This window comes from Aegilops tauschii, chromosome 2 (genome assembly GCF_002575655.3).
Source record: "Aegilops tauschii subsp. strangulata cultivar AL8/78 chromosome 2, Aet v6.0, whole genome shotgun sequence".
NCBI classification, from domain to species: Eukaryota; Viridiplantae; Streptophyta; class Magnoliopsida; order Poales; family Poaceae; genus Aegilops; species Aegilops tauschii.
The window spans coordinates 536,453,922-536,464,319 of NC_053036.3; the positions used below are offsets into that span (position 1 = coordinate 536,453,922).

At 48.0% G+C, this 10,398-nt stretch overlaps 1 protein-coding gene across 1 annotated transcript; it reads right to left on the reverse strand.

Annotated features, from left to right (window-relative positions):
• Positions 1-3,515: 3,515 nt before the first annotated feature.
• LOC109782904 (protein FAR1-RELATED SEQUENCE 5) lies at positions 3,516-7,632 on the reverse strand. The gene is made up of 7 exons (XM_020341537.4): positions 7,340-7,632; positions 6,983-7,237; positions 6,332-6,596; positions 5,527-6,217; positions 4,898-5,355; positions 4,511-4,798; positions 3,516-4,412 (listed from the first exon to the last, which is right to left on the reverse strand). The coding sequence occupies exons 1-7, from the start codon at positions 7,387-7,389 to the stop codon at positions 3,750-3,752; spliced, it is 2,670 nt and encodes an 889-aa protein (XP_020197126.1). The 5' UTR covers positions 7,390-7,632; the 3' UTR covers positions 3,516-3,749.
• Positions 7,633-10,398: the final 2,766 nt, after the last annotated feature.

The following is a 10,398-nucleotide window of genomic DNA, read 5'->3' on the forward strand; positions in this document are numbered from 1 at the left end:
GTCGTACTCGCCAGTCCCATGATTGCATAGGACACAAGCTAGCAGCTCCCAATTGATCGACGTGTACGACTGTCTGGGGCCAACATATGTACCACCGGCTAACAGCGAGAACGCTATCTCGAAAGCCCTGATTTGATGTGGGTAAACACCAGTCCTCATCATACTACTTATAGCATCAGCAACTGCACTAATAGTCAACCCCCCATCCCTGGCATGGCTCCGTGTCTCTATTCCAAGGATTGTCCTGATTCTGAGAGCTAAATTCTGTCTCTCTTTTGCTTTTATTTTAACCAAACTCACTTTACGGCCGCTGTTTCTCAGACCCAAAGTTCTAACGATGGATCCGGGGGTGAAATATCTAATCTGGCCGTCAGGGAAAGTGAAGCTCATGTCTTCCCACCTAAATCTACTAAGTAGCCAGGCGTAGAACCTCCTGTCAGCCTCACCATCAAATGCAGTGGTTAACAAGCTCGCCATGCCAGTCTTATGAACTTCTGCGTAGTACCTCATACCTATGCGCTGGATCTGATGGCAGCTCCAGGTACATTTAACTACCCTACCACGAAGCAAGTGGGTTTCTGCAGAAAGGACTGGCGGCACAACTGGAATCACTTCCCCACCAGCGGCTGGATCTCCGGGCACAAGTACGAGCGTACGCCTACGCCGACATCTGCGCATGTCCGCCCCTACTGTCGTGTTGTCATTGACCAGGCCCCGCATCCTTTTCCGGCCAGCACGGCTGACCATCTCCGGTTCTTCGGCAGCCGTGTCCTGCATCCAAAAATTGACCCAGCCGCACAAGTCAGCCCTCTTTTCTTTACGGCCCAATGAAAGACAAATGAGAAAGAGTAAGAAAAGATGGAACCAGCAGATGGCAATACAGATGTATGCCCAAATCATTTTCTATCTACTAAACGAGCTTACCGATGCATTGGCGGCGCCGAGTGGAGTGCCGTCGGCACCAGTAGCGTCGCCATCGATGGATCCTTCCATTTTGCCACTGGATGGTGGCTTTTTGTTCTGTCCGTCACCACCACATTGTCCACATGGCAGATCCCCTTTTCGTGGTGGATCCGGTGGTTCCATGCTCACTAATCTGGAAAGGCAATCATGGACGGGAGTTAGAAAAAGACATCACCATCCAGTAGAACCCCACTCACAAAGCCGAGGTGATGGATAACAAAAAAGCTAGCCAAGAAAGCAGCGCCTCCGAATATTCGATCGCCATATCGGGAAACCTCACCTCTAGCTGTTTGGCTGCTGACGCAGATGAACCGGTCGCCGTCTTCACCCGTCCGCCTCCAGATCTGGTTTGCCTTCAACAGTGTATACTAGACGGGGTGGGGATAGAGTTGTGGTGGAGAGGACGAAGTGAGCAGTGGCTGGTGGGGGGGGGGAGTAGTACTACTTTTGCTGGGGGGCTGCGAGCTACCTCCTGGTAAATGAGGCGTCGAGCTGTCTCTCGCTAGCGCACAGCGACGAGTCAAGTCTTTGTTACTGCTAGCTGACCCGCACAGCCCAAGACTACTTTACCCCCGCTGTCTATCATTGTGCCCAGTTTTTTTGGTATCCTTTAGCTCCGGAGCCGCGTTACATGATTCACACGGTCGTTTTGCGTGCATTCTTCTCGTGTGTGCATTTTTTTTTACGTGCGTCAAACTTTCTTAGCACAACAGGCTGCACGTAGATATGATCCTGCACGTAGATATGACCCGTCACAGAGAGCAGATGCTCACTTTTTTTTAGTCATACACCTGCTTTTTTAGCGTGGCCCATCTGAGGCCGCATAATAAATCAGCTCGCCGGCGCATAGGAGATGAAGCCATGTACTTTTCTCCGCCAAAACAGATGATCCAAGCTGAAATGCCTCCGGTCGGAACAGTACAATCACTGTTCGATGCGGTCCATGCCAAAAGGAGAGAATATTACCCAGTGCGGGGCTGCCTCGCATGCATGTCTCGGTGGGCACGGCATGCATGCCAACAACCACCACCCTTGCATTGAATTGGCTTGCCCATTCTTGGTTCGCTCGTTGGTCCGGCTGCCTAATCCATTAGTGATTAAACACAGCCCGCACCAGACGTACGAATCCTTTTTGCCACGTAATGTATGAAATATAGTTCGGTTTCCTAATCCATCTTATACTAATTTACCCATTTCATTTTTTTTAATTTTTTTTGTGACGTTCTGCAAATGATGAATTCCACATAATGTCAGACTAAAAAAATACGGAAATTATGTAATTTTAACTAGCCCGACAAATATGTCGCCCGTCAAAGGGACCACACATTTTAATTAATGCAACACGAAGGTAATTGACACAGTACATTACATCTCACATAACTCCACCTATCGAAGCTAGTTCCTAGAGAGTACTCCTGCTAGATCTACTCTATCATGCGGCGTCTCTTACTGAAACGGCTGGTAGTTGCATCCTCATCGAAAGAATCTTCCCCCTCCTGCGCGCCCCGGATTTCAGGTATGGCGTTGATGACCAAGCCTCCATTGCTGTTCGTCGATTCGACAGCACCAACTGAATCATAATCGCCGAATCCTTCCTCCATTGATTCTTGCTTGTCCTCTGCCCCTTCTAACTGGTTCAGTGACAGAATCATGCGCTTATCCCCTTGGACGACATCGCCCTGCATAACGAGATTGCAGGCCTTTGAATGAAAATCTATCCTCACTGCACATTTAATTCTAATTGCCAGCAGCGCAACTCACCGCCCCGTTGCCGCCGCCGTCTTCGTCCGGCAGATCTGTGGTGCTCCAAGCGCTAGCTGCCGACTCAACATAGGAAGGAGACGACGGCTGCAGTACCCGAAAACTCATTCAGAAACAATGCCGCCGAGATTTTATCGATACATCACAGACGAGCAAGAAACGCACTGATGGGTGGGAAAACTTACCGGATCAGGCAACGTCGGTAACGCATCGTCATCTTCACCTCTGGTCGTCCCACTAGTCCCTGATTCAGCAAGAGATCGCCCCATCGAATCCAGGGCAGTGGTTTTTTTCAAATCAATCTTAGCTAGTTGGGCAAGGAGAAGGCGAAGGAAAGCAGCTCGCCCATCGCCCCTGTTTTTATACCACACCATGGTGACGGAACAGGGCGCCTATACATGCAGTTATTTCACCTATTTGAATTTTGAATCCTGAAGAGGGGCGGGGAGACCACCACGCGTTCTGTCCATGCGTTCTACCGTCCGCACCTGACAGGATTTTTATATTGCACCAGGATACTGTAAAAACAAAGCCCTCAAGTTCTCAACGACGCTGCTACTACGGTTCTGCATCACATACAGTTAAAATGTTCAACTGAAGTTGCTCCCTCCCTAGAAACATATTCAATAAACCATGATCATCGATAGATATGTCCTCCCCTGAAAACTATATATGATTCAAACGAACATACGTCTGGAATATTTTTTTTACATATTAAATATTGCAAAAAATCCAAAAAATGGTAACATGCCTCATTGTCACGCACCTATACGAGAGCAAAACAGTTCTTCTAAATAACATATTAGCTACCAAATTATTCAGAAACCGATAAATTCTTATCTATGCTCAAGGACACAAATATCCATCTCTACAAACATAGAAAGTACATCTCACACTAAATAACATTTTCTCCGCACAACATGTCTTCTTTTTTCTGCTTGCAACATGAAAGCAAGATCAGGAAAATAAGACATACAACTCATGAAAAACTAGAATACATACTCATCGAACGAAAATTGCACCGCTCAGCTCTCGGCAAACCCAAGAGGCCTCTTGCATGTGTTCCGCCGGTGTCCCTCTATTCCGCAGTTCTTGCATTTGCCTGGTTTCCGTGGCTTCTTCGGAGCATCCCCTCGGTCTGGACATGTTGTCCTCTTGTGCCCCTCGCGGCGGCAAATGCTGCAGAACCTGGTTCTCTTACTCAGCCCTTCGTATGGTGCCTTCTCCCTGCTGCTCGTCGGCCTGCCAGCAGCTCTACGCTTTTCTGGTGCTGCGAGGCAGCGAAGTTCATTCATGCCCACAGAATTCACAGCACTATTGCATTGCTCATCCTCCTGATCTGCAATAGCAATCTGGTCCTTGCACGCTGCACCACCATTCCCACTGTCAAGGAGATTATCCTCGAATGCCAATCCATCCCGCACGACCGCCAGAGGCGCTCCACCCCGCAGCAGGGAGTCCAGTCCAGAATTCATATACTCATAGCATGCAGCACTTGCGTCCCCCATCCGAACAGCTTCCATGGCTTTAAAATATAATGTTGAATGCCTGTAAGTGAATGACAAATTATGCAATTTGTTGTTCTGGTACTGAGCCAGGTGCTCCGGGAGTACATCCCTAGCATCTCTTGTCCACCTTTTCAGGATATGGTACTTAGGGACTTCATCCAGATGCAAAATCTCCATCACCTACAATTTTCCACATGCCACAAATGTTGCCGAGTCATTGCCTGTTTTTTTGGGTGCCAAGAATAAATTCTTCACATCAGTAAATTCATGCAGCTTACCCTCAAAGCATGGCAACAAAGCATGCCTGTATGCTCAAACTGTCCACACTCGCACGTGAATATTGATTTGTCTTCGTTAACTGTCACCTCGTACTCCACCCTGCACCACTTCTCTCGTTTGGCTGCATTATTGTGAGTTGTTATATATTTTTTCATATTTTCTTTTTCAGAAACATTGTATGCAGTTCCTTCTATTAGTAGGCGGCCAAATTCCTCAAACATATTCCTAGTATATATTTTGCTTGCATGCCGCTCTATTGCAAGGTTAGTCCGCCGCACAGCCCCGCCCTGCCACAATGAAAGCAATCAAATGAACGAGATCAGTTCATTGTTCAGATATCATGAAAAACTTAAAACAATCTACTAGGATGGGAGCAACTTATTTACAATCATTGTTCTCTTCTCCTCGTAGCTTTCATCACGCTCACGGTCGAATTGTAGCCTCATGTATTGACGGACGAAAACATGCATCGGGCTTGCAGGGGGCATGTAAGACTTCAGCATGTGGTTTGCGCTCTCACTCCTCTGTGTACTTGTCATCTTTGCACAAAACACTCCTCTGAAGTATGGTTTTGCCCATTTATGTCTTGTCTCATATATTTGGGTCATATAGTTATGCGCCCTCAAGTTGTACTTATCAAGCAGCCCCGCCCAGGCTGTTTCAAATTCTTCCTCAGTTAACATGTGATTAACAACTTTGTGAAATTCAGCCTGGAAATCACTTTTCTTCGTGTAAAGCGGCCCAAGTGTTTCCTTCGCCTTCTTCAGAACATGCCACTTACACCAACGGTGGACAGTGTTTGGAAAAACTTTCTTGATTGCAACCTCCATAGCCCTACATTGGTCTGCTCATTGAAAAAACATTCTGAATCAGAACTAAAACATTGAATAAATGGGGGACACTGTGTCCGTATCATTTTTTCATGTCATAAATCATTTTTTCTTCCAATCCATCTTGGGTGGGGATAGAAACAACTTATCTACAAGCAAGTTACATTTAGCGCTAAATCATTCACCTGTGAGTATTGTTTTTGGAGCAGGTCCGCCCATCATGCGAATGAATTCTGTAAACACCCATTCGAAGCTTTCTTCTTGCTCGTCACGCATCAAAACTCCTGCCAGGATGATACTCTGATAGTGATTGTTAACTCCGACGAAAAGACCGAATGGCATATCATACAGATTTGTCCTGTACGTGGTGTCGAATGTCACCACATCACCAAAGAACCTGTACTGCATCCTGCTGCTCCCATTTGCCCACATGAGATTCTTCACCTTGCTGTCCTTCTCAGCCAGAACCACATACGAGAAGTCGGGGTCATTCGACCGGATGTCGGTGAACACCTGGAGTGTTTTCCGTACATCATCTTCGGCCTGCTCGCGACTTATCTTCCCACATATGTTCCTTAGTGTTCTTTTAGTGAAAGGAACATTCTCAACCGATCCAAAGAAGCTCCCAATTATGCTGTAAACCTTGCCTAGGTTCACGTTGTTCTGCCTCAACTGCCTTATCAAGTCTTTGGTGTAGACGTCTATGTGTTTATGAGATGGCCAGTGCACTTTCTCTCCCATTGTAAGCGACATAGAATGATTGTGGCTTGCTCGGTGCTCCGTTATGTACCAACTGTTGTCTGATGAACGAAGCAGTCTGATTAGAGCCGGGCACTCGCACCTGCAGGACCTGCTGTTTTCGGCGTCTGCTTTTCCCTGCAGACAATCCAAGAAAGCTAGTCAACTATCTTCCCAGCAGTTTCATATATGCAACCAAAGCTCGCTTTGTAATCTACTTTTCACGGTAGTTGGATCTGATAGCCCACTTACCGAACATCCACATACTATCTCCTGCATTGTTTTCGTCCTCTCGGCATTTAGCCTGCTTTTTCCATATCTTATTCCGAAACCAAATTCCCAGGAGTACAAGTTGTAGAAATCATACGCCTCGCCTAGTGAATCAAAACTAAGACCTAGCTCAGGTCGCACCACACTCTTGTCTGGTTCCTCTGCGTATTTACGCATTGATAGCTCCAGGGCGCTCATCCTTGATGGACAAGGCACACGGTCTAGTGGCGCACTCCCCAGACGAAGCCTGAACCAAGTTGCAAACCCAAAATCTTAAATTGTTGAATTCTTTGTAACACTATAAAACCACACAATAGACAGTTCCCCCACTACATTCGTCAACATCCCAGCTTATGAACTTTTTTCTAGAACCATAATTTTTTCTTATTCCCAAATTCAAATCATAGTTCATCAACTAACAAGTTTACAAGACCCAACTCTTACAGAAAACACCCGTACCCTGATGGTTTACTAGGCTTTTATTTATTGATCTTTTTCAGACGTTTTTGCCGCAAATAATTCCCCCCGCCCAACAACACACACACTCAATGTTTGCATCATATCAATATCAATCGAAAATCTAACTGACGTCTACTTGCAACGGCAGTAACACTAGATTCAGGAGAGGGTCACCTTTTAGTCCAGCCGGGGGCCTGTGGATTTACTCTGCCAGTCGATTGGGCAGACCTCGTTGGCGATTCTTCGCGCCTACGCTGCCCACTCAGCTGACCCTCGGTGAGCAAACCATCTCCCACCATCTCAGCTGCCGCAGAATCAACATCCGCGTGGTCAACATCCTGATTAGCAGTAACCTTACCCAGTAGGTACATCAGCGGGACTGGATCTGGGTGTTCAAGATTGTCGGCAAACTCCTCCCGCACCGGGAACCTGCATACACAACGGCGATTTCAGTCCGACATAAATTTCGCATCGATCACATGATAATAGGCTGCTTGGAGGAAAACATAACAGATCTGCGCGGAAACGAACCTGTCGACCGCATCTAGTAGGAATTCCATTCCCTCGCTCTCCCCCTGCATCCAACTGTACGGTCAACCACCGTTGACTGGCAGCCGCCCCGCAAACCCGCTACAGCAGCCACGGCGAACTCTGTCCTCTGTTCTTCTTCCATGGCGGCGAGGGATGTCTAGAACGGACGACGGGAAGGGAATCATATATCTAACATTTTTTTAATAACACGCGCACGGGGGTGCCCCGCCGGCCGACAAGCGGCTCAGACAGCGTACTCTATCATGGACTCCTTATCTGTTCCAGGCTCAGACAAAAAGACTAACGTCCTGGTCCATGGACTATTATAGAACGAACGTTCCTAGCCCACGGCCCATTCAGAGGAGCCGCGACGTCCGTCCCACCCCACTGGGCCAGCCCCACTCGCCGTGCACTGTTTGCTACCGTATTGCCAGGTTATCTACATTTACAAACTTTCGCACAGGACAAGCCAGCTGGCTTTCTCCAGATCCCCAGGCTGCAGCGAACGACCCAGATTATGGGTGCAGCTGAGCTCGAGCACCAAATCGACGCACTCGAAAAGAATCCTCTTCTCCGCAGACTAGGCATGTACTAAAAACCTCCAGAGATCTCCATTTTTTTTTCTCGAATATGCACGAGCGTGCATATTATATATTAAAGAAGAAAGGCAAAGGTTGCCTCCACCATGTTTTACAAAGCTTCCGTTACAATTACCCTTCCCTACGCGCCCACCTCTCTAAGCTACCAAAGAAGGGTCCAATGTCCCCCTTGAACTTGCCGGCTAGCGACCATATCTTCCCTTCAGACTTGACCCTAGCAATAAGCACATCCATCGAAGGAGATGCTCCCTCGAACACAATAGCATTGCGATGCTTCCACAGCTCCCAAATAGTGAGGATGAAGATAGTATGAAGATCCTTGCGCCGCAAGTTATTTGGTCCTTGTTTATCCCGAAGCCAAACGCCAAGCGTGTCTTGTGCCGTCGGTGTCCAATCTAGCTTGCCCAATGCCTCACAGACCACAGCCCATATGGACCTAGCGGACACACATGTTAGCAGCACATGGTTGATCATTTCGTCCTCCTGGTCACAAAGAGGGCAAGGGTCCTGATGCGGTAACCCTCTTCGTGCAAGTCTATCCGAGGTCCAGCACCGATCTCGTAGTGCTAGCCAAGTGAAGAACTTGCAGTTGGAGGGGGCTCGGGACGTCCAGGTCAGCTCCGCCATAGGTGCCACCTCTCGGCCCCAAAACCCTGCCGCATATGCCGACCTCACCGAGTAGCGTCCGTTCGTCTCCCAGGACCATGCTATCATATCAGGCACATCCGCCTCCGGCTCCCACGTGTGCACACACAGCCATAGGGATAAGAATTCCCTCAAGGCTTGCTCTCCAAGGTCCGGGCCAACATCCATAGCCCAAGAACCATCCTCAATGGCCGATGCCACATGCTTCATAGATCTGACGCGCCGAGGGATCATGCCATATATAGTTGGTGCTATTTCCTGTACCTTCATCCCATTGATCCAACGGTCTTCCCAAAAAAGGGTGCTTCCTCCACAATGCGCCTCGCTCTTGGTGGCTGCCTGGAACAGAAGTTGTGCATCTGTTGGAACTTGAATTGTGAACTCACTCCAAGGTCTGCTCGAGTCCACCCGTTGTAGCCATGACCACCTAGCTTGCATGGCCACATTCAGCCATTTGAGGTTTGGTATTCCTAGTCCGCCAGCCTATTTTGGAGCACATACTGCGTCCCAGGCGACAGCGCAATTGCCTTCATTCGCATTAGCTCGCTCCAAGATCTCCGTTTTTTATTCCGTCAAGTTGCTAGTGAATTTGTAGCAGCACGCCATGCAAAGGAGAGCACTTTGGGTGGTGCTGGACAAGACCAAATCAATTTCCAGATATCTCTTCGACCGTCCGGAGAGATGCTCGTAGATGGAATTAAGGAGCTATTAACCTCATCAGCAGCTAGCCAGTAGGCGCTGCGCACAGAAAAAAGACCACTGCGTTCAGGGGCCCAGGCTAGAAAATCCTCTCCCAAACGGGGTGAAGGATGAATCTTACAAATCTCATGTATGTCCACGGGCAAAAAAAACTGTTGTAACTTCACCATATCCCAGTGACCATTATGATCCAGCAAGTCAGATACCCATTTGAGCCGGCACCCCTGTTTGAAATAAGCGAACCCATGTTACCACGGACAAACCAACGGTCACGCCAGATTCGGACCTTCTACCCATTAGCAATACGCCAGATCAATCCTTTCTGTAAGAGCTCGAGCCCGTAAGAGACACCTTGCCAAGACTGAGAAGGATTCCCTGAGAACACCGTGTCCTCCAACCGTCCACTTGGGTAATACTTGGCTTTGAGCAGCCTTGCACAGAGGCTATCCGGAAAGGCTAAGAGGCGCCAGGCCTGTCTCGCCAGTAGTGCCTGATTGAAAATCCGGAAATCCCTAAAACCGAGGCCGCCTTGTTATTTAGGACGGGTCATCTTGTGCCAAGCATACCATTGAGTCTTTCTTTTACCCTTCTCCGCTCCCCAATAATAGTTCCGAACCATACGATTCAGGTCATCGCAAATAGCAAGAGGAATCTTGAACACACTCATAATAAAGGTAGGAATTGATTGAGCAACTGACTTAACCAAAACTTCTTTACCAGCCTGTGTGGGATGTCCATCAAAAGCAAATAAGCGCTTACTCATCTTGACTTGCAAATTTTGAAGCTTACCCTTAGTTAGCCGCCCATCAGGGGTGGGTAAGCCTAGGTACTTCTCCTCAAAACCAGAAGCGGTGACACCCAAAAGATTTTTGATCGCTTCCATGGTATCTTCCGGGCAGGAGGCCCCAAACAGAATGGATGATTTAGCGGGGTTTAATAGTTGATCAATGGCATGCCCATAATCTTGCAATAATTGCCTCACGTATTGAGCTTGCTGCACATTAGCTTTGAAGAATAAAAGCATACCATCGGCGAACAGAAGATGAGAGATTCCTGGTGCTCTTCTGGTAATCTTCAGAGGGCACAAATCACCTGAGGCAATGCCCTTATTGAATA

Coding starts and splice junctions, on each gene's coding strand:
- LOC109782904 (XM_020341537.4), bottom strand. CDS start 7,389: ATGCAGGGGGAGAGCGAGGGAATGGAATTCCTACTAGATGCGGTCGAC. Junction 4,799..4,897: donor AGGAGAAGAGAACAATGATT/GTAAATAAGTTG, acceptor TCATTGTGGCAG/GGCGGGGCTGTGCGGCGGAC. Junction 4,413..4,510: donor TTTGTTGCCATGCTTTGAGG/GTAAGCTGCATG, acceptor GGAAAATTGTAG/GTGATGGAGATTTTGCATCT.